Source organism: Hypomesus nipponensis, chromosome 5, assembly GCF_054491055.1.
Source record: "Hypomesus nipponensis isolate SF chromosome 5, ASM5449105v1, whole genome shotgun sequence".
Taxonomy (NCBI): Eukaryota; Metazoa; Chordata; class Actinopteri; order Osmeriformes; family Osmeridae; genus Hypomesus; species Hypomesus nipponensis.
Genome location: NC_140365.1, coordinates 6179389 through 6203746, shown reverse-complemented (window position 1 = coordinate 6203746; position 24358 = coordinate 6179389). Strand labels below are relative to the sequence as shown.

Sequence of the window (24358 nt, the reverse complement as noted above, 5' to 3'; positions counted from 1 at the left end):
GTGGATAGAAGAGTTTTCCTAAGGTGATTGAATGTTTCAATAAGGCCTAATTGGCACAATATCCGGTAGGAGCTGGAAAAGGTATAGAGAAGGTAGAAAAGAAGGGCTAAAGCAGTACTGGGGAAGGAAATGAAGCAGACGTGAAGATCAGATAGAAGAGGGCAGTTCATCAAATGTCCTACCTTTTGATGAGATAAAAAGGATCGAATTGACTGACAAAGTGCATTGATAAATCACAATATTCCCATGACCAGGCTTGGCCTGGCTGCTGTGACGGTTAAGACTATTAAAATAAGGACCTCTTGTGGTGAACAGAACAAAGTGCAGTCTGGATGTTCTCAACCAGTGTCAAATGGAGAACAGGTCCAGGCTGACTCGGATTCAAAACACTATAATGCCGATGTCTGAGGCAGCTTTTGTTTTTCCTATGTTAACCCTGTCTCTCTGTCATCATTGTCTTTAACAAACTCGCACTGCAGTGGACAGTTTAACTCAGAGGCAAGTTGGAAGGTCAATACCAGTCAATGAACCCTTTATGGACCTCCACAGACTTCACTGGCACAGGAGAACTACCTCACCTCAGTGCCAGATAAAACTGTGCTTCTGAAAAAGGCACCATACAGACCATTGACTGGAGAGAGGACAGGCAGTGAGGTTCATAGCAAAGACTAATATGAAATGAAACACAACTACTTTTCTATAGTCTGCTCAAGCCAATGCCACGGGTGACAGATTTGAGTGGTGTAACCTTTGTAAGGTTGTCATTTTTTTCTATTTGATTTTGGAGTTACAAGAACCAGTTAAGGACGTTTGATGAGATGTCTAATGGGTAGAATAATTATTTGAACGCTTACCTGGAATCTGACCTTCTTCAGTTTCATTTTGAGTGGTAATGGGTTTGGAGTAAAGATCTCCCCTCTCCCACTGCACAATCCACTGACACTCATGCCAGTCTGACTACAAGCCATCAGTGAATACACAGATTTCAATCCTGCAGTCCATCAGAAACTTGGCACCTCAGCAGAAAGCTAGTTGTCCATTAGAAAAATCACTTTGTGTTCAAAGGCATCCCAGAATCTCAAGTCATTTGATAGGGCTAAGAGAGCCCACCAAGGTCATGTCTCTCTCTCTGTCTGTGACACAGTCCCACAGCAAACAGCAATGAACTGTACATCCATTCATTTCAACTAAGACACACCCTCTCCCCCGCACTCTAACCCAAATAAGGAGGTAGTCTTTAGCTGCTGTTTCTCTCTCTCAGCTTCTACAGGCATTAATTCCAAGGGCTTGGGCACAAACGCTTCAGCTATAATAACAAGTCTGCCTCTCTCATTACGCTTTCAATATCCTGCTTTATGATTTTCCCCCCTTCAACTCAACAATCCTGCTGACGACAGTCTCACCATCTTATGGCTCAAATATGCAAACAGTGTAAAGCAGGTCAAAGGATATAATAAAAGTTCGAGCAAAAATAATCCCACTTTTCAGACACTCATGCACACGTCATTATCACCCTTCTTCAAAGTTAATCTGATGTGTTTTCTCTGGAACTTCAATCCCTTTTTATAGACCTATGACCAAAAAGTGTGGAAACAAAGTGTGAGAGAAAAAATAAATCCACTCTGATTCAATCAGGAGTGGCCCTGTGGGAAGTTCAGCTCAGTGGTGACCAAACGGGCTCTGTGGGCAACGCCAGGTCTGAGATTCACCAGCAGAATCAACACGACAGCAACTTGTTCTGTCACTCACATCCTGTCGGTGGATGGCAAAATTGCCAACTCAGCTCTCTACCCTGTCATCTGTGAGACATGAATATTAAGACTTCTTCACTCCCCCTCAGTGTGAGTAGATTAAGATAGTTTAAGCAAAAATGCTGTTTAAATTAGCACTTGTGTCTTCATTTTTATGCTAATCACCACTTATTTTACCCTTAAGGAACAAACATGAAACCAACCATCAGGATTTATAATACACTTTATTCTTTTCATGTTTACATTTGGAATGTTAACTGTAATCACCCTTTTTTTTCATTATTCTATAGGGTTACAAAAATGTCAGATTTACTTTTAATCTCCCCAACCCACAATCTGAATCCCACAAAATTCAGGATACAAACAGAAAACAAAATCCAACAAAGACAAATATGAACTTTCCCTCACTCAATAAGCACAGTCAGTGTGAATATGGTCATTCCTATGCCCAGAGAAACAAGACGACTTGGGACATTCATTCATAATTATGGGAACATGTCTCACAGCTGGTGGGTCGACGTTCTGGTGATTGACAGGGAAGATTATTGTTTATGTAAGAGGATCTTCTGTGTTTCTCTGGTTATGTTATGCTATGTAAGAATAAATAGTCTATTTAATGGGAACCCTCTACTCCAAAAGAGCATTAAACTGAATGTGTGTGAATGCCACATGACTGACTTCAAAACTGTGCTGTGGCCAGGCCTTCAACATTTTACCACACAAACAGGATTTTAACTGACATTCTTTCTTAAATAACGTGGTCTCTCAAACATGGTCGTGTGAAGTCTAACGGCAAACAAAGCAGAGTCCCTGTCATGTTGTGTGGCCAAGGCAGAGCCTCAACATATAAAGCCAGGGTGTATATTTAAAGAGGGCGTGTGCATGGTCATTCCTGTCAGCTGATGAAAATCACTTGAAGAACATTTACTTTAAAGAGCTTGTCCTCAGTCTATCCTCTTCGAGTCAACACACCTTCCCAGCCTGATCAACCCAGCCTTCCCAGCCCAAACAGCTCTGACAGGTTCTCTTCTCCTGCATGTCTACCGTTCCTTCCAGCTGGCGCCATCCGCTAACATACAGCTTTACATCCATTTATAGATATCTGGTAAAAAGGTACAAATACACCACATACTGCAAGCCATGGTGCAAGGGCTTCTGATAGGGGTTCAAGTCCTGTTGATGAACTGGTAGTGATGAACAGGCAAGCAGCCAACCCCCATCTCCTTTTTTTTCCTTTCCTCTCCATTCTTTTATCACTCCCCAGTCCACTGATCTTGCCATCCTCTTGTTGGTAGTGTGTGGATATATATGTATATGCACATCCATTCCGCTTTACAGTATTTCGTACTTGTCAACCAGGAAGGACGTCTCTGATGAGAACCTGACGGGGCTTTCTCCGTCCACCTGGGACACTTTGGTGACCTGGGGGGAGTGGAGGGGAACCGTTAACGCCAGCTACAGACTCATCAGGGCTGCGTTTGCCGAAAACGATGGATCGTAGCAACGATCGAGCGAAAAAACAAAGCCCGTAAAGCTAAGATTCGTTGTACGATGGATTCTACGATCAACTTAGGCTTTCGATGCTTTCGGGTAACGCAGCCCCGTACAGTACAGTGAGTGAAAACATCCATACGATGAAATAACAAAACAAACTGTAACACTGACGTTGATGTCGCAGTAGTTGCCCTTGGATACGAAGGAGACGGTGATGGGGAAGAAGTCGTTGGGCTGGCCGGCCACACTGAACTCCAGGCTTCCAGTCTTGTTCTTGACATCTACAACGGGTAGACACCACTCAAGAACGTTCCGCCGGCTGTCATGACGATACTCCCCATCCAGGTCACCAATCACAGGGGAACCCACGCCTGGGCTGTAAAAGGCAAAACGTAAACACAATTCAACCAAGGAGCGACGGCATACGACTGGGAACAAGACAAACCCGAGCCTCTCGGAGCCTCGGTCCGTGACGGCGTGATCCGACGCGTCTGCTCACAGGATGGGGATGCAGATGACCACGTCGTTGAGCTCCAGCGCCTCCTCCTGGAGCTCGTACTCGATGTTGACGTCACAGCCGGTGGCACTCTCAGAGGGCCAGCAGTTTACTGTGGGGGAGGAGGAGCCAGGGAGGGGGGGAGGGGTTACAAAACAGGCAAGCACAAACACCGGAGAGAAGCCCCCCATGACTGAGACACAACACGGGAGCTGTGGTCGATTATACTGACTCGTGAGTGGGATGAGGGCCTCGTCCGTGGTCTGTAGCCTCCACTTGAGCACGCCCACGTCGTTGTTAATGGGGAAGGACTTGTCGGGGTTCTTCAGGCCTATCACCGACTCCGACGTGAACAGCTTCTTGTCCACATTTGGGTGTGTCTTGAACCAAGAAGGAAAACCATTAAAAAATCATGTTGCTCGGCCGAGTCAACTGTTAGCGGCGGTGGTGAACCTTGCCCATTGCTAGGCCACTCCCCCCTCTCTGGAACCCACCTGCAGCTGCACTCCCTTCTTGTCTCCATTGTTGATGTTGAGGCGGACGCGTCCGCTCTTCTCGTCCGAGACTCTGAGGGTGATGATCCCCAAGACCTCCATGTTCTGCAGCCCGCCGTCTCTCCCGCAGGTCAGGCTGATCTTCTCCTCGACGCGCAGGTGCACGCTGGGATGGGGGAGGGTCAGAGCTTAGCACTGACAGTGCTTGTGTAGCCGGTGTCATCACGTCGCAACGATTACCTCATGAAGACCGCTACTCTGTTACAGTGGGTATAACATAATTACAATAGGAGGATCAACATACGTTGATACTCACCTCTCTGTGTTGACTGGTGGGGTGAGGGTTTTGGAAGCATCAGACAGTCTCTTGCCAGAGCTGGGCAGAATGATGTTCTCGCCCTCAGACTTGAGCTTGTCCACAAAGTCATCCACCTCTTTCCCTCTGGCACTCAGCTTCAAGGCCTTGCTGGGACCACTAGGCCTATGCCACAACACAAGACACATTGCAGAAGCTTCCCTAAGAGTTTGTAATCTACTGGTTAAGATATGTGTATCTGAACTTTACCAGCCACTTCTTCAGTTGTTTTCTTTAAGTTTGAGGCACTAAATCGAGAGTATGTACCTGATAGTGGTGGGGGCCACCTTGGGCTTCTCAAGCTCCATGAGAGTATCTGTGATAATGGTGGCGTTGCTTCCACTGGAGATCCCTGTGCTGCCAAACCCACCAAACCCGGGCGACTTCTTCCCTGAGCGGTCGGCATCTCGCCTGGCTTGCTGCAGCTCCTTGGCCTTCCGTCTCATCTCTGCCTTAGCCTCCCTTTCCTGGGTCTGGGATAGAACAACAGGAAGGAAAATGTCATGAACTGTCATTTGAACCGCATTGAGACATGCAGTATACAACCTTCCGACATCGAGAGTAGGTCGGCTCCTCGTACCTCACGGACGGCGCGGAACACCTTCTCCTCATGCGAGTCCATCTCTGTGAAGGTGCGGATCTGGGCCAAGTTCACGTTCTCCCTGTAGCCCAGAGCCACGATCTCATCAAACGCAAAGATGAGGTCGAAGCAATGCTCAGAGATCTCACTCTCCTCCAGCACTCGACAGTACTCGGGAATCTACAGGGGGACACGAGCTACTGTTACTTGTATGTATGCATGCATGCCTCATCGCCATCCTTTTCTATGAATAACCAAACAAAATCTAATCTCAAACGGCATCAGTACAACAAAGACCTTTCCGTATTTGATTATTGGCCAACATGAACTGAAACAGTTGATCGTAGGTGGAACTGGGTGTTTCTAAAAGTTGTGTGAAGGAGTCTGTTGTGATGAGATTTAGTACCACGCGAGAGAAGAGCCGTAGCGTCTCCAGGTCCTCCAGGATGTTGCTGTTCTTGGTGGTGACCAGGACCATGTAGAGCTTCTCCAGGGGCTGGTAAACGTAGCGCACGCTCTCCGTCTCCACGAAGGTGTGCTGCTTGCCTGTGTTCATCAGCTTGGGGAAGGCTGCCAGCAGGCCCTCCACACGTGTCCTTGTCATCTCCACAAACTGACGGGAAACTATTGCCTTGCCCGCCTTGGTGCACACCGCCGCTGCCAACAGCACCTGGAGACCAGAGGTAGATGTGGTCAGACAACCAATGAGACCAAACTTATTTGAATGCCATAGACTACCTGGTTTGTTCTCCATTTGGCATCATTCAAACGATGCATAGGTCATGGTACAACTAGTCAAGATGAGTGTGTACTTACTTACTCCAATCCATCAGTTAGAACAATACTTTGATAAAGACAATGATGTATTGTATTCCATTCATCAAAAGCCATAGTAAGACAGATGATACATATTATTTATTTCATAACACAACAGCCAATCTTAAGTCTTTATACAAGTTGCATACTTTGTGCAGTGTAACTTCGAGAGAACAAAGAGTTCAACGAAATGGGCTTTTTAAGTAGCCAATAGTATCTTGGTACTTGAAACATGAAACTACAGCACACTGTCCTCTAGACACACCGTTCAGGATATACCAATTTATCTGTCATGGTTAGCTAACACTGTTTTTTGGACAAACCATCAAAAGGGTATTTAGAGTGACTACGTGTTTCATCAACGTAACGATAGATGTTACTGTAGCGAGTCCAGTTGAACTTGATAATGCAATGGCCATGCTACCCAGTGCAGTGCAGATGATATGTCTGATAGTTTAAGTAGGGCATATGTCTGCGGCGCTAACGTTAAGGTTCATGCTATTTTGAGGTAGCTATAGTTATTTATATTTTTTATTATTAACGACAATCAATCTTGTCTTGTTAAGTTAGCTTGTTAGCTTGGGCCTGCTGCTAGCTGCAAGTGCTAGCACAAGCTAAATTGCAAATTACATTTGCTGCGCTTTCATTGCGACACAGTTGACACTCAGCTGACAAATGTAGCCATCATAACAACAGTGAATTACAATAATTAAGTGTAACTAGTTTGTATGGCCGAACTGCCAGTGACAGTCTCACTGTTGGCTAGCAGTTCGCGTTGAAGTAAGATTCCCCCGGAACAAGACTAGTAAAGAGGGCGAGTAGTCCTAGCTTGCTTGCTAAGCCCGTAGCTCTACGTCAGATAGAAAATAGCTAGTGCTATGTAGGTAGGCAACTAGGTAGCAACCTTGTCTTCTTGACTCATGTAAAGCCTGAGCAATTAGCTAAATGTATTTATTAAACTTACCATTGTGTTTGTGATGTCCTTTATGTCCCCCAAAAATGTATTATGTTTATCTCTCACCACTGATTCGTGTCTTAATATGAATATTCTTGCAGACACTTGCGTGTTCAACCACACAGCTCAATATGGTAGAACTTCTCTTGCTAGCCACGTCTTCACCGGAAAGAGCTCGTCAGCAAGGTAAAAGGGCAGGGACCTAACGAAAAACTGAACATGTGGAAGTATCAGCACCGGCGAAATTGGAGCACGAACGATTCTTGGCTAAATGCACAGTCACCGAGTTCTCCCTGATTTTAGGCAATCATTGCTTCGCAATCATAGTCAAAACAAGACTGTAGAGTGTAGATTGCAAACAGTGAGTGTGACAAGGATTAAAACAAGTAGGCCTACTAATCTAAAACTGTGTATTTTAGTTTATGATATGAGAACATTTCGCCGCCCATACAATTCGAGTTTACAAGGGAATTAAAATGTAGTGATTTAACATATGATTTACCACGCTATCTTCATTTCTTGGTCGTGGATAGCACACTCTATATAGGCTAATCTAAATTTGACAAACTAGACAACTGGACTATTTATTATAGAATATTAACAGTATGTTAATGATATTCCTTAAATCTTAGAAATTAGTTTAGTTGGTTGAAAATTGGTTGAAATTGGTTGAAATTGAATTATGAAGTAAACATTGTGCACCGTTGATTGTATTGAACACACCACCAAAACATTAGGTGCGTTCGACATGGACTACGGCTGCATGAAACGACCGGCGAGAGTAGCCGCTTGCAGTCGGGGAGGAGTTGAAAACGGCTCTGTGAAGTCGGACATTCCAGCTTCTCGTGGTTTGCTGCGTTGGATGGCCGATCAAGCGCTGTTTGCTTATTTTACTTTATTTTTAATTAAACTTAGTCTTTCGGTTTGTGAAGAGGCAGACTAAAACCCTTTCTTCAACACATTTTTAATTAAACAGTTTTGTCCGGATTTGAGCGTTGGCGAAACTGAAGGTGTCATAATAATTACAAACCATGCGTCAAAGTTGCCGTGTGTGAGTCTGGCCAATCATGAAATACCTGTGTCGTCATTAGATCAGAGCCTGTTTAAGGAGAGCCTGGACACTCCCTATTAAGTAAGCCCCATTGTAACGAATTTTGTTGCAGTTCCACCAGAGTTCCATTGGGAGTGATCGCGGTCGAGTGCAGAATGAATGGGAGTCAATGGTTAGGCAATTGGTTAGTGAAGGACTGACTACGACCAGACATCCCGCTTGATGGAATCTGGAGCAGAACCAGAATGTCAGAGCATTAGAAACATTAGCAACAACATTAGCAACCAAAACTCTTTCTAGCATGTGTATTGACAGGGAGAGCCTAACCTGTCAGCTGTGTTGTCGAAGCCTCGAGAGAAAAGTGGAAGTAACCAAAGCTTGAAGTCAAGCAGTATCTCGGGCCGTACAATGTGTATGACGTCAAGACATTTAGGCTTTTTAGAACAGAAAGGCAACGAGAAAATCTATCACCCAGCGTTAATATTTTTGCCTCTCCTTTCGAATTCAGAATTCAAATTACTAGACAAAAAATTATATCCTAAGTGGATTTTGAGGGGTATAGCTCCATTCATTCTGCACTCGACCGTTAGCACCCTCATATGGAACTAAAGTGGAACTGCAACCAGTTCAGAACGCGGAAGTTCCCGAGAGTGGCAGTTCTCCCCATAGATATATAAGGTTCTCCCGTTTCAAGTCCGCCGGCTGCAGCGCTACAAAAGTCGGTCCATTTCGAATGTACCTAATAAACCCCGCCTTTTTTGGAAGTGACATTGCAGCCGAGGTCACAAGCACAATGTGCATCGGCATTCTTTTTAGGCTACTTACTTTAGCAAGTTTAAGATGCGCTATGCGTATCTGTTTTAATTCAGTTCGAAGATCGTATTGAACACATATCGGAATATTTTCTCGTTTAAATGAGATGTCAGGGGACTGTTCGAATGCACAGGTAAGAAAATACCACGAGCGTACTTGTCGATATCGTCTTTGCGTTACGCAAAGTGTTCATTGAATGAAAAAACAGCCCATCACAGTTACAACGTGTTTCTTTTGGTTGAGAACTGACAGTTCATTTGTTATTAGTTCTTAGAGTTGGATAAGAGAGAAATCCCAGAAAAAACGCACAATATTTATTTTCTGAAAATGCAGCCAAGTATGATATTGACATAGTTGGGATTATGCGGGATGTGATTACTTGATGCTTTTGTTGCATTTAGGATTTCACAGTGGATCGTTTCACCTTGACTTTTTAGTGTAGTTCTTTAAGGTATCAATGTTTCAGTCTACCCTATTCAACCGGTTCTCCTCTCTCCTGCTGTCACATACACACACCCACACACCCACAAACACACACACACCGACAGACACGAATTGGCATTCTTGATTTATCAGCCCAACCCAGGAGAAAGGGTGGAGGCCCATAGGACAGAAGTGACTTCTTCGTATGTGTAGATTCTGTCCAGTTATCTCCACATACACCCTAGTGAGCCATCATTGTAGAGTTTATTTTTCCCCACCACATTGATCTTTTGTTAAGTTTCTGTATGATGGAGGAAGGACCCTATAAGTGTATTCGAGTGAGTTTAAAATGTTTGCTTCGGTGTGTAGTTAATCAGTGGCATAACATCTGACAAGCTGGAGAAGTTTATTAGTAAAATTACTTATATTCTCTAAACAGGATGGAAATGGAAGAGTGAGTCGAGTCATCAGAATGGGGACCAGGAAAAGCCAGGTAATATCAGATTTAATTTCCCAGTCTTGGCTTACTCACTGACCTAATTGTTTAAACCTCATTCATTCATGCCATGATCGATTTGCATGCATTCATTCATTCATCCAGTACAATACACACCATCTATTTGTTTATAAAAGTTAAATTAATCCAATCCAATACAATAAATTATCCAATTCAACTCATTTTGATTTGGGAAATATTGGCATTTCTTTCTCTTTTTGAGGTCAATTTGTATCCGTTGGAAAAAAAAGATAAAGATGCATTTACAAAAGGGTGGGTCTTAGTACACTCATAGGATATGAGCTCATCCCCAATCTGTCAGTACTGATAATGACACGGTTATGTGGTCGTATGTCAATGATATTGTGTAGGCAGCTACAATGTGACAATGACTAATGGGGGTCTATGCTATCAATATCAAAAAGGTATTGTGTATCTATACAACATGTTTATATTACAGCTGGCCCGCATCCAGACAGACTATGTGGCTGAAAAACTCAAGACTCTGTACCCAGATGTCCATCTAGAAATAGGTGAGAAAAAGTTGAGATGCACACAGAACAACACTATCACACACTCATCCTCCTCTTTGCTGCTTTCTGCCTCTCTGTCTTTCTCTCCTCCCTCCATCTGCCTTTCAATCCCCTAACAAATAGGATATTGTGTTCGGAAGTGGATGGGTTAAACTACACAACTGGACTCACAGACAATTCAGTGTCTTTGGGCATTATGGCACTGTCTTAAGACAGATCTAGTGAAATGGAACTGATGAGCTCACTGCTGTGTTTGCAGTCATTGTCGCTAACTTGGTTATATTCTCTGCAGTTGCCATGTCCACAATTGGTGACAAAATCCTGGACACTGCTTTATCAAAGGTTAGCTGAAGTTAAGCAAAGCATCTTGAGATTGACTTGATATATTTCAGTAGACAGGCTTGACTGATTACAAGATGATCTATCTGTTGTGTTTTGGTGGTTTCAGATTGGAGAGAAAAGTCTTTTTACTAAAGAGCTGGAGAATGCTTTGGAGAGGACTGAGTATGTTCTATATACAGTATCACTATATTTGACATGTTAATTCTAAAGAAGACATTGTGCCTCACAGGACATGAAAGAGCAAATCTCACTCCCTTTTTTGAACATTTTGGCCTGTTACAAGTCTGTTAAATAACCCCCTATTGACAAAACAATGAATTGCATTATGGTCTTGGTGGTGGATTTGTTTTTGGCACGTTTTGACAAGTTTATGAGATGGTTACGCCAGAGAGGCTAATGTACAAATCAAGGGTTAGTTCACTGTAATTTTTCACTGTAATTTAATCATGTTTGGGCTATCTCTCCTTCAGGGTAGACCTTGTAGTGCACTCTTTGAAAGACCTTCCAACTACTCTGCCGCCAGGGTTTACTATTGGAGCTGTGCTTGAGTGAGTGTACACCTTACATCATCCACAATGTTTAAAACACTGCTGCCAAGGCTGCAAAACTAAGCAGTAGTTGAAATTAGTGAAAATGTGTAACATTCCGCCTATGAATAACTGTCCAATTACTAATAGTAGGAGTCATGTTATATTATAAAACACCATGCGTTGTGAAGTTAAGTCATTCTGTGGTCAGTACCCTCTTTGGCATGTTGTTCTGTGTTTCCCCAGACGTGAAAACCCCCATGATGCAGTGGTGCTTCATCCAAAGAATGCTGGACTCACTCTGGACGCCTTGCCAAGTGAGAGGTAGGAATGCCAATGAAAGGAGATGAGAGGAACAGCTTTCCTGCAGTAGACTGCCTGGGCACACCACCTTCTTGGCAGTGTTTTTCAAGGCATTATATATTCAGTGTATGAAGTAGAGAAGAGTAGAGACCAAGCCGCTCTGATGACGTTGTCTCTTTTGACAGTGTGATTGGGACAAGCTCTCTGCGCCGGGCTGCCCAACTGAAGAAGAGGTTTCCCCACCTGGAGTTTAAGGACATTGTACGCTTTTTTTCTAACACATAACTACTGTGTCTTTCAATGTGTATGTCATATGTACATATGTTGATATTCTTTTCTTAACTTGTCGACAACAGCGAGGTAACCTCAACACTCGTCTTAAGAAGCTGGATGAGAAGGAAGACTACGCTGCCATCATCCTAGCAGCAGCAGGCCTGAAGAGGATGGGCTGGGAGGCACGAGTCAGTCAGGTACAGTCTAGCCAGCAGGGTGCATATTACATGCTTATTATAAGTTATATTGCTGCCCCTAGAAAGGAAAGGTGTGACTGTGATCTTTCTCTTCAGATTCTGGGACCTGATGACTGTATGTATGCTGTTGGCCAGGTGGGTACATCTTGTTGAAATGACCAAATTCAAGTTTAGGGTGTTTTTTTAAGAAGACTTATGTGCAATATTTGAATCACACACATACTTATCTACATATGTAAACTTCAGTGTGTTCCACTTATGGTAAGTCAAAAGAAAACACCTGGTCTTGCAACAGTTACAACCGTTACTGAATGTGGCATGATTGTGTGTAAGCACGCAGCCATGCATGTGCATGTGGAATAGAATGAAATCTGAAAGCCATTTTAATCCAGAAAAATTATCAGACAATCTAACAATGCTTTGTTTCCTGCTCCATTTGAACCTCATGATGATAATCCACTGATGAGGCTCTGTTGTTGTATGTCACCCAGGGGGCCCTGGCAATAGAGGTGCGTGCGCGGGATGGTGACATCCTGGAGATGGTTTCCACCCTGCACCACCCAGATACAGTGCTTCGCTGCATTGCAGAGCGTGCCTTCCTCAAACACTTGGCAAGTTAACATTTCTGATATGTCCACACATACGTCAGGTGATTTCCCCCCCCCCCCCCCCGGCAGTTGCAACAGTTGAAAAGGACTGTAAAATCCTGCTGTTTACAGAAATGTTACAGAGGTTAACAGTTCTGGTTGCCTCAGTCCTGCCTGCCAGGGGTCATTCTTGATCCATCTATTTTGTGCCCTCAGGAGGGAGGTTGCAGCGTACCAGTTGCTGTTCACACGGAAGTTAAGGATTTAATGGTAAAGAACTTGACTGGTGTCTTAGCAGTCTGACAGACAAGTTTAGCAAAATGAGATCGGAGAGGTGTCTTTGGCCTAATGGTTTCCCCTCGTTTCAGCTCTCTATGACTGGGGCAGTGTTTAGCTTGGATGGTGCAGACAGCTTGAAGGAGGACATGCAGACCAGTGTGGACACTGGGAACCAGGTCAGGGGCCACTCCAACTGACTGCCCAAAACACTGTATTTATTTGCTGTCCTTGTATGATACATAGGTCTTTATGTAACACCTCTGTCTCTCTCTCTGTCTCTGTCTCTTTTTCTCTCTCAGGTTGAAGAGCCAGCAGACACCCAGCATGTTGGCATAACAGCCCGAAACATGCCACAGTCTTCCCAGGATGCAGCAGAGAAGCTGGGAGTAGACCTGGCTACTCTCCTGCTCAGTAAAGGAGCCATGGACATTCTGACTACTGCTCGGCTGCTCAATGATGCCCGTTGAAGCAATTGTTTATTACTTCAAAGCACTGTGCAAGCAGTCACCAATGTTTACTCTGCATATGGGCAAATTCAACTCAATTTTATTGAAGCATACATTTGTATGACCATGTGTTCCTGTGATGTGGGAATATAAATGAATGGATTTCTAGAATGTACCACTACTGATTGAGTTTTGATCCAGGAGCACTTGGGACAGCCTTTATGCATCACGTTTTTAATAAAATTAAAATCTTTCATTACATATTCCAAGATCATATTGATTTTGTCATTTTGAAGTGTTATTGAAATGTCCACAAAATGTTTTCCGATATCCCACTGGCATCAGTGCAGTAGTGCACTCCGGAAAACTTGTTCAAATCTTAACTGTCCCAATTGATCTAGAAATCAGAATCGGAATGCGGTTTATTCGCCATGTATGTTACACAAACAAAGAATTGACTGTGGAAGGGGCTGACAATAAACATACAGGCCTACGGAAATTCACCTGCATTGAGTATGGCCTTGATAGCGGAGTTCTGTGTAAGTTTTGACTAATATGAAGGTCAAATTCATACAGAATGTATCTATTCTCATTCACATTGTAAATTCAATATAATCTAAGGTATTAAGAAAATCAAAGGTGTAAACACTTTTTGAACACAATAGGAGGGTTACACCAGTCCCTGAGTCATGAACTTGCCTCCCAAGTCAGTTTGCTTGACCTCTGCATTCTTGCCCACACACCATAGTTACATTTTAGCACAATCTTACTTTCACAGAAACTTCCTGCTGCATGGTCCCATCTGTTCTTTAATAAATCAATTAATCACAATTGGATACATGTTCTATTATAACACATTACACATTGTATATACTTGAGGTAGTGATGGTATAACAGCATTGATTAGCATAGTTATCATTCTTTCACTGCGAAAAACACTATTCTCCGCATTTTGTCATGTACCTTGTTCACTGTCGTTAAACAGGTGTGTGGTGGAATACTGATAACAACACAGATGAGAAGTTTCTCTGGAAATTCTTTCTGCGCAAAAGTGGATTACATGTTCACATTTACAGGGCTGCCAACTCCCACGTATTGGCAGTTCATACGTTTCAAAGGAACACACGTTTGTCCTACTGAATAGTACTGTACATTCTTTTTGCGCAACATCAGTCAAACTGCGGCCCCCTCTTCTTGCCGCCTTAGGCGCCTGTCACCCAAAGCGACAGGACTTGCATTAACTTGATTAATTGGATACATTGATTCGGAGTGTGGGCTGGATTTAGAAGCATAGGTGACAGGTGGGAGGGGGATAAACCAGGGAGCCACCTGGTTCACCTCGTTCTGTCACGTGACCACGTTCATTTTAATTAAATACAGGTAGATGGAACGCCATAGTCAGTCTTTTGTTTCAATCAGAGCTGGCCGGCGGTGATTACAGTTTTTTACAATCGCTATGACAGTTTTTTTAATACCTTAAACAAGTTTTCTAAACTCTTAACGCACCAACACACCTACCGCACACAATTGGCCAAACAGTTAATTTCATGCTCAAAATCACACATTGTAAACTAAACTCAAACACTAATTGTCATAACAAAAAAATACACTAAACATGACACCATGTCTACCACACACTAACACACGTTCTCTTTTCACAGGAACATTTAGTCAATCATAGCACAATGTCATAAAAACACTAACATCAGATGGAATTACAGAAACTGCTCTTTAAGGTATATGTGTCAGGTCTCATATTACAGTATATATACATAGATTATATATATATAGATTATAGATTGTGTTTGCAATGCAGTTTCTTTTGAAGCCTCAACATTTTTGTTTTGTTGGGTTTAGTAAATGCATGCATTTTGTTTCTTTTGCTGCAGAAATTCAGAACAAAAAATTAATGACCAATGTCAGAGTAGCTTTATAGAATGTACGGTTACAGTATTGAAAAAAAGAAGAGAGAAACATAATTGCTGCAGTAAAGGCTTCATTTACAACAGGACATTACTGCGAGAAATATGCAATTTAGCTGCCATTTACAGTATTACCCTAGCTCTGGCACTTCTCTGAGCGCCACCACACATTCCAACTCCTCTCCCTTGCCCTTGCCCTTGTCCCACTCCTCTCCCTTGTCCTGGTACTTGTCTTCCTCTCCTTCGTGCAGGTATTACTGTATTCTTACTTTCTTCGTGTTGCTCTGTATTGTTTTTTTTCCCACACAAGATCAGCACAAAGAGCTCCACTTTGCAGTATATATACCATATAGTCATGCGATTGAAAGAACCTCAACACCATAATGTTTCCTAGTTGGGAATCAACTGTAATTTATAGTATTTGCATAACTTCAACCAGCTTTTTCTCAGTAGCAATGGAATAAAATACAGGGGATATATTTGTGTTTCAATTCACAATATGAACAGCTGTTCACTTTGACTTTAGCCAATAAATTAGGTTTTGAACATAGTGTTATCTGTTCTGACATACAGTGTTAAAGCATAGGTAAATTGGTCTGTAAAAATCGATTGTTTTGGTCTTGGTTGAGCTTGTGTGGACAAGAAGTTCAAGCATTTAAAATTTTTGTTTACTCTACGCATTTTGTGTCAAAGTAACAATAAATTTGTTAATTGTATAGCCAACAACGGCGGATGTTGTGCCAACTGTGTCAAGAGTTTAGGAAACTTGTTAAAGGTATTGAAAAAAGTGTCATAGCTATTGTAAAAAACTGTAATGTGAAGCAGTGTCCTGTGCTAGAAATACAAGGTTCCTGTCTGCAGTATGATCTCAACATGACCATGGTGGTCCTATTATGTCGGAATAAAAATGAATGGATTTCTAGAATGTACCACTACTGATCAAGTTTTAATCCAGAAGCACTTGGGACAGCCTTTATGCATCATAAGTTTAGCCAGAATACAAACAAGTAACAAATAACTGAATATCATGAACAGTATAGCCTATATTTGATTTAAGAATTCTTCGTTGTAAACGTTTTTAATTAAATTGAAATCTTTCATTCCATATTCCTAGATCATATCGATTTTGTCATTTTGAAGTGTTATTGAAATAGCTACAAAATGTTTTCGTATTTCCCACTGGCATGAGTGCATTAGTGGATTCCGGAAAACTTGTTCAAATGTTGTCCCAATAGATCTTAGAAATCAGAATCAGAACGCGGGTTATTCGCCACGTGTTACACAAACACAGAATTGACTGTGGGAGGAAGGTGCAGACAATAAACATACAGGCCTAGGAAATTCATCTGCACTGAGTATGGCCGCCCTGATGGCAGAGTTCTGCGTGAATTTTGACAAATGTGAAGGTCAAGTTCATACAGAATTTGTTATCTATTCTCACGTTGTCATCTACCTTGTTCACTGGTATTGCAAACAGGCGTGGTGAAATACTGATTTCAACACAGATGATAAGTTTCTCTGTAAATTCTTTCTGCGCAAGACTGGATTACACGTTTACTTTCACAGGGCCACACATGTATCCTACTGAATACTTTACACGTTTCACAATGTCAGTGCCGGTCCTAACACGTGGTGGTTTCGCCGGAAATTGCCGACCCCTCTTCTTGCCATCTTGAGCGATATCGCCCAAAGCAAGGACTTGCATTACAGTTTGCAAGGACTTGCAACACAATTTCTCACACTTTATTAACAACATCTGACTGCACACACATACACACAAACATGAAAATACAATTTAATCTCTCATATTGAATACTTTTTTGCTGTTATTATTTTGGGAACCTTTTCATTGTCATAGATGTGACAAAGGTTTTTTCAATTGGGGAGTGGTAACATCATTTTGATAAGACTTTCTTACCCTCATCCCATTCTGAAGCAGCATATGAGTGAAGCCTAGTTCAGGCATGGCACCTCACCTATTGGCCCACGTCCGATAAGGCTGCTCGGATACTCATCAATTAATGCTGAAATCTAATTTGTGTCTCTACTGAACTACAGTTGTCAACATGAGCAAAGGATATCTCACAGGCCTATAGAAAAATCCTTATTGACATGACCAAAATGGAGGGAAGACTAGTGTTTGTGAATAGTTGGAGGGAGATTGCCACATAGCCATTGACATATTGCTACATGCCCTTTCAATGCTTACCTGGTGTACCTTCCTGGGGTATACAAATCAAACAATGAGGCCACTGTTTTTGGAATGACATTATGGTTACCCTTTTCTCATGGTCTTATAAATAATTTTCCTGTTCTGTACATCATAACAAAATAAAATATATGAATGGTGCCTTTCTGTACATAAAATGTGCACCCAATATAATCTAAGGTATTAATAACATCAAAGTAATATATATATATATATATATAACTATGGATATGGATGGATAATGTGTTACTTGGCAGATAAAACATTTCATTGGATTATATTTTTTGCTTTAATTCAGTGCTTGTCAATGTATTCAAAAACGTGTCCAATTTGACCCGCTAACACCAAAGGTGTAAACACCAGTCCCTGAGCGTCATGAACTTGCCTCCCAAGTCAGTTTGCTTGACCTCTGCATTCTTGCCCACACACCATAGTTATATTTTAGCATGATCTTACTTCACAGATACATTTCAGCACAATCTTACTTTCACAGAAACTTCCTGCTGCATGATCCCATCTGTTCTTTAATAAATCAATTGATCACAATTGGATAGATGTTTTAGTATAACGCATTACACATTGTATATACTTGAGGTAGTGATTGGTATAACAGCATTGATTAGCAATATAGTTATCATTCTTCCACTGTGGAAAACACTATTCTCCTCACTTTGTCATTTACCTTGTTCACTGTTATTAAACAGGTGTGTGGTGTAATACTGATTTCAACACAGATGAGAATTTTCTCTGGACATTTTCTCCAACTCCCACGTATTGGCAGTTCATACGTTTCAAAGGAACACACGTTTGTCCTACTGAATAGTACTGTACATTCTTTTTGCGCAACATCAGTCAAACTGCGCCCCCCTCTTCTTGCCACCTTAGGCACCTGTCGCCCAAAGCGACAGGACTTGCATTAACTTGATTATCCGGATACATTGATGAGGAGTGTGGGCTGGATTAAGAAGCGTATATATTGATGGTGCCATCGTACAACGGTCAGAGTCAAATCATTCTCAGTCTTGAGAGGAACTTGAACGCAACCGGACATCCGTTCGTCTTGAAGTGAACAACCAAGAGGGTATGTCAAATATTAGGGTCAGCACTTTTTGCAGAGACGTAATTTTCTTATTTTTTTGTGGATGGGACTGAGTTTTTAAACCATTGTACTTTAAAGGGTTTTAGGAACTTATTGCTTGCGGGTCCAATTTGATTACTGGGTGGGTCCATCTAACAAATCCTGTGTAAAATCTTCCGGTTTACCACTGTTGAGGTTCTCTCAAAGGAGTCAAATAAAATATTGAACACCAATAATTCATTGTAAACTGAATATGCAAGTATACGAAATGTGCTGAATAACCCCAAATGGCTACTGTCAAACAGTTTGAATCAAGAAAAAAGGACAGCAACATGGACAGCGTGAACAAGAACGTGGTGAAGAAGGGGGGACAGACACACAAGGTGAGTCACCTCCAGAGGCTGCACTAACCCTGCAAGACCCGGTTTAAAATTACAGTCATCACCTTTAGCTCTCCAAAAAACATATTTGCAAGTAATATATTTTTTAAATAGTGTCTTGCCATGCAATGCTATTGGATAAATGTGGTCTTTCAACAACAACAACAACTTTACAGCGAGGGGTCTTGAAGGGCTAACCTTCACAGTGGGCATTAAGAGTGAAAGTATGAATGATACATCTAATGGCACTAGAAAATATGGCTTAATGTTTAAAATCATGTATCAATTGTATGTATTTATTGATTTAATATAAAAAAAAGAATTAGACCGCTCTTTCTCAGCCCCCCTTCTCTCTCTTGCTGACACACACACACACTTACACACACAGACACACCGACAGACACAATGAATAGGCATTCTTGATTTATCAGTGCTACCAGGAGAAAAAGGTGGAGGCCCAGAACACAAGAGCGACTCAGAGTAGGGGCTTCCTCTTGCCGCAGTTATCTCCACATACACCCTAGTGAGCCATCATTGTAGAGTTGCTTATTTCCCAGCACATTGATCCATCATTCAGTTTCTGTATCATGGAGGAAGAACCCTATAAGTGGATATGAGTGAGTTGAAAGTGCTTGTTTCAGTGTGGAGTTAATCGGTGGCTTCAAAAAGGACAAACTGGAGAGGTTTATAAGTAAAAGTACTTTTATTCTCTTAACAGGATGGAATTAAAGTGAGCCGAGTCATCAGAATTGGGACCAGGCAGAGCCAGGTAATACCAGATTTTATTGGGGTCAGATGGCTGAGCAGTTAAGGTTTTGGGCCTTTAACCAGAAGGTTGCTGGTTCAATTCCCGGCCACCCTACTTGCCTCAGGGGGAATTCCCCAGCAATACTTTAAGTCGCTCTGGATAAGAGCGTCTGCGAAATGACTAAATGTAATTTCTTATCTCGATTTACTTACTAAACTATTTTAATTATAATCTAATTCATTCAATGTTGATTCATTGATCGATTCGCATCCATTCATTCATTCAGACAGTACAATGCACACCATCCATTTGTTTATACAAGTTTGGATCTTTGTAATCCAATACCACTCGTATTGATCTGGGAAATAACAACATTTAATAGGGTATGAGGTTTGGGGTAAATATTTATCTGTTGGAAAGATAAAGATACATTTAGAAAAAGGTGGGTCTTCATACACTCATAGGATATGAGGCAGCAACAATCTGACAACAACTAATCAGGGTCTGAAATGTTTATATTACAGCTGGCCCGCATCCAGACAAACCATGTGGCTGAAAAGCTGAAGACTCTGTATCCAGATGTCCATCTGGAAATAGGTGAGAAAAGGTTTAGATGCATACACAAGAACATTATCACACACTGTCATCCTCCTCTCTTGGCTGCTTTCTGTCTCTCTGTGTTTCTCTCCTCTCTCCATCTGTCTTTCAATCCCCTAACAAATAGGAACAGATAGGAACATGGGGCTGGAGCCCCCCCAAAAGTTTCATTAGCCCCCCCAAAAATGATTGTAATAAAAACAAAACGAAATATATATTATATTAATATTATTTTCATATTTTAAATCTAAATGTGTTCATTTCTCGTCATGAAACCCACTAGAGGACACTATTTAAAAGGATATTTGCTAAAATGTTCACAGGAAAAATTATAGGTTTTATCCAGGCCCCTGGTTCGGAAGTGGATGGGTGACTACCCACTACTAACTACAGTGACGCCAGGAGAGGCTACACAGCCCTCAGCGGGACATCTCAAAGTAGTGCGAGGACACCAGGTCGAACAAAAACAAGGAGTTTATTAAAGATCCTCAGAATTAACAAAAAAAACTTCCAAACTTACATAAGATTTCAAAAAAACGTTCACGGCGCCTCTTCTTGGCGCAGGAATCCTCCTCCTCTCCAAACCCCACACACCACCTAACTGTGGCTCTCCCGCTTACTGTAAACAAAACCCCTCTGGTCATCAGGGTCTGATCAGTCCCAGGGGAGGGTCAGATGGCTGAGCGGTGAGGGAGTCGGGCTAGTAATCAGAAGGTTGCCCGATCAATTCCCCGCCGTGTCCAATGCCGTTGTGTCCTTGGGCAAGGCACTTCACCCTACTTGCCTCGGGGGGAATGTGCCTGTACTTACTGTAAGTCGCTCTGGATAAGAGGGTCTGCTAAAATGACTAAAATGTAAATGTATGGGACTCCCGACTCCCCCAGCAGAGGGAGCCACAGCTGCTCAGGGCTGCAGCCACCCCCGGGGAATGTAGCACCCTTGCAGGACCCAGTCTCTCCTGACGTCACACAACGTGACTGCACTCTCAGAGAGTTCAGTGTCTTCAGGCAATATGAGACAGATCTAGTCAAATGGAACTGATGAGTTCACGGCTGTGTTTGCAGTAATTGTTGCTAACTTGGTTATTTTCTTTGCAGTTGCCCTATCCACAATTGGTGACATAATCCAGGACCATGCTTTATCAAAGGTTAGCTGAAGTTAAGAAAAGCATTTTGAGACTTGACTTGATATATTTCAGTAGACAGGCTTGACTGATTACAAGATGATCTAATTATTGTGCTTTGGTGGTTTCAGATTGAAGTGAAAGTTCTTTTTACTAAAGAACTGGACGATGCTTTGGAGAAGAATGAGTATGTTCTATATACAGTATCACTATATTTGAAATGTTAATCCTCAAGAAGACACTGTGCTTCACATGACATGAAAGAGCAAATGTCACTCCCTTCTTTGAACAGCTTGGCCTATTACAAGTCTGTTAAATAACTCCTATTGACAAAACAGTGAATTACATTATGGTCTTGGATTTATTCTTGGTGGATTTTGACAAGTGTATGACATGGTTACGCCAGAGAGGCTAATGTACAAATCAAGGGTTAGTTTACTGTAATTTAATCATGTTTGGGCTATCTCTCCTTCAGAGTAGACCTTGTAGTGCACTCTTTGAAAGACCTTCCAACTACTCTGCCGCCAGGGTCTACTATTGGAGCTGTGCTTGAGTGAGTGTACACCTTACATCATCCACAATGTTTAAAACACTGCTGCCAAGGCTGCAAAACTAAGCAGTAGTTGAAATTAGTGAAAATGTGTAACATTCCGCCTATGAATAACTGTCCAATTACTAATAGTAGGAGTCATGTTATATTATAAAACACCATGCGTTGTGAAGTTAAGTCATTCTGTGGTCAGTACCCTCTTTGGCATGTTGTTCTGTGTTTCCCCAGACGTGAAAACCCCCATGATGCAGTGGTGCTTCATCCAAAGAATGCTGGACTCACTCTGGACGCCTTGCCAAGTGAGAGGTAGGAATGCCAGTGAGAGGAGATTAAAGGAACGGCTGTCCTGCAATATACTGTTTTGGGCACACCACCTCCTTGGCCACAAAGTTTTTCAAGGCATTATATATTCAGTGTATGACATAGAGAAGAGTAGAGACCAAACCACTCTGATTATGTTGTCTCTTTTGACAGTGTGATTGGGACAAGCTCTGTGCGCCGGGCTGCCCAACTGAAGAAGAGGTTTCCCCACCTGAAGTTTCAGCTAATTGTACGCTTTTTTCTAACACATAACTACTGTGTTTTTCAATGTGTATAAACTGTAAGTCACAAAATGTATACATATGTTGATATTGTTTCTTAACTTTTCGACAATAGCAAGGTGAACTCGACATTCATCTGAAGAATCTGGATGAGAAGGATGACTACGCTGCCATCATCCAAGCAGTAGCAGGCCTGAAGAGGATTGGCCGGGAAGGACGAGTCAGTCAGGTACAGTCTAGCCAGCAGGGTGCATATTACATGCTTATTATAAGTTATATTGCTGCCCCTAGAAAGGAAAGGTGTGACTGTGATCTTTCTCTTCAGATTCTGGGACCTGATGACTGTTTGTATGCTGTTGGCCAGGTGGGTACATCTTGTTGAAATGACCAAATTCAAGTTTGGGGTGTTTTTTTAGGAAGATTTAGGTGCAAAATTTGTTTGATCACATACATGCGTATCTACATATGTAAACATCAGTGTTGTTCCACTACTGGCACGTCAAAAGGAAACACCTGGTTTGGCAACAGTTACAACCGTTACTGAATGTGGCATGATTGTGTGTAAGCACGCAGCCATGCATGTGCATGTGGAATATCAATCTGAAAAGATAGAAATCTGAAACCTATTTTAATCCCGAAAAATATTAGACAATCTAACAATGCATTTTTTTCTGCTCCATTTGAACCTCATGATGATAATCCACTGATGAGGCTCTGTTGTTGTATGTCACCCAGGGGGCCCTGGCAGTAAAGGTGCGTGCGCAGGATAGTGACATCCTGAAGATGGTTTCCACCCTGAACCACCCAGATACAGTGCTTCGCTGCATTGCAGAGCGTGCATTCCTCAAACACCTGGCAAGTTAACATTTATATTTGTCTATACCCATAGCCAGGTGTCCCCCAGCTGGCAGCTGCAACAGTTGAAAAGGACTGTGAAATCCAGGCGTCTACAGAAATACTACAGAGGTTAACAATTCTGGTTGCCTCAGTCCTGCCTGCCAGGGGTCATTCTTGATCCGTCTATTTTGTGTCCTCAGGAGAAAAGCTGCATCGTACCAGTTGCTGTTCACACAGAAATAAAGGATTTAATGGTAAGAAACTTGACTGTCATGTTACAAGTCTGACAGACACGTTAAGCAAAATGGGAATGGAGACGATGTGTCTTTGGCCTGATGGTTTCCCCCCATTTCAGCTCTCTCTGACTGGGGCAGTGTTTAGCTTTGATGGCGCCAAAAGCATGAAGGAGGTCATGCAGACCAGTGTGGACCCTGGGAAACAGGTAAGGGGCTTCTCTAACTGACTGCCCAAAACACTGTATTCCTTTGGTGGTATGATACATGGGTATTTACATGACAACTGTCTATTTCAGGTTAAAAAGCCAGCAGACACCCAGCATGTTGGGATAACAGCCCACAACATGCCACAGTCTTCCCAGGATGCAGCAGAGAAGCTGGGAGTTGACCTGGCTACTCTCCTGCTCAGTAAAGGAGCCAAGGACATTCCGACTACTAATCGGCTGCTCACTGTTGCCCCTTGAAGCAATTGTTAATTACTTCAAAGCACTGTGCAAGCAGTCACCAATGTTAATCTATACATGGGCAGATAACATTTTAGGGCTAATTTGATGAAAGCATAAATTTGCATGACCATATTTGTGTAACTCAAGGGGATGTGGGAATTTAAATGAATGGATGCCTACTTTTTATCATTACTGAGCAATGTTATCCGTTTTGATCCTGCATCACTTGGGACAGCCTTTATGAGTCCTAAATTTAGCCAGAATACCTAAATGTAACACATTCAGTGAATATCACGAACGGTATATGTGATTTAAGAATTATGTTGTGAACGTTTTTAATACAATTAAAATATTTCATTCCATATTCAAAGAGGTTAGTGATTTTGACATTTTGAATATTGAAATGGCCAACAACAAAAAAATCGGATTTCTCACTGGCATGAGTGCAGTGGTGCACTTTTGGAACACATGTTCAAATC

General features: G+C 42.2%; 3 protein-coding genes across 4 annotated transcripts; 2 read left to right on the top strand and 1 right to left on the bottom strand.

The window, feature by feature from the left end:
* Positions 1 to 1956: 1956 nt before the first annotated feature.
* On the bottom strand, positions 1957 to 7220 carry arcn1a (archain 1a). Its single transcript, XM_084698833.1, has 10 exons — positions 6951 to 7220; positions 5577 to 5840; positions 5171 to 5350; positions 4858 to 5063; positions 4552 to 4716; positions 4236 to 4401; positions 3974 to 4121; positions 3745 to 3853; positions 3417 to 3621; positions 1957 to 3173 (listed from the first exon to the last, which is right to left on the bottom strand). Exons 1-10 carry the CDS (start codon positions 6951 to 6953, stop codon positions 3084 to 3086), a joined length of 1536 nt encoding a protein of 511 aa, XP_084554959.1. The 5' UTR covers positions 6954 to 7220; the 3' UTR covers positions 1957 to 3083.
* A 1558-nt stretch (positions 7221 to 8778) lies between these two features.
* On the top strand, positions 8779 to 13474 carry LOC146288135 (porphobilinogen deaminase-like). 2 transcript variants are annotated; one of them, XM_084698791.1, is made up of 14 exons: positions 8779 to 8938; positions 9668 to 9721; positions 10185 to 10257; positions 10550 to 10599; positions 10706 to 10761; positions 11070 to 11147; positions 11373 to 11450; positions 11615 to 11690; positions 11786 to 11899; positions 11996 to 12034; positions 12391 to 12510; positions 12703 to 12756; positions 12855 to 12941; positions 13065 to 13472. In XM_084698791.1, exons 1-14 carry the CDS (start codon positions 8912 to 8914, stop codon positions 13230 to 13232), a joined length of 1074 nt encoding a protein of 357 aa, XP_084554917.1. In that variant the 5' UTR covers positions 8779 to 8911; the 3' UTR covers positions 13233 to 13472. The 2 variants fall into 2 exon arrangements, with proteins under 2 accessions (XP_084554917.1, XP_084554916.1); XM_084698790.1 differs by lacking the exon at positions 8779 to 8938 and adding an exon at positions 9461 to 9566 and having other exon boundaries at positions 13065 to 13474.
* Positions 13475 to 18334: 4860 nt separating this feature from the next.
* Positions 18335 to 24249, top strand: LOC146288134 (porphobilinogen deaminase-like). Its single transcript, XM_084697866.1, has 15 exons — positions 18335 to 18423; positions 18726 to 18803; positions 19519 to 19569; positions 20073 to 20145; positions 21243 to 21292; positions 21400 to 21455; positions 21744 to 21821; positions 22047 to 22124; positions 22293 to 22368; positions 22476 to 22589; positions 22686 to 22724; positions 23096 to 23215; positions 23398 to 23451; positions 23553 to 23639; positions 23730 to 24249. Exons 2-15 carry the CDS (start codon positions 18753 to 18755, stop codon positions 23895 to 23897), a joined length of 1095 nt encoding a protein of 364 aa, XP_084553992.1. The 5' UTR covers positions 18335 to 18423; positions 18726 to 18752; the 3' UTR covers positions 23898 to 24249.
* The last annotated feature ends 109 nt before the right edge of the window (positions 24250 to 24358 follow it).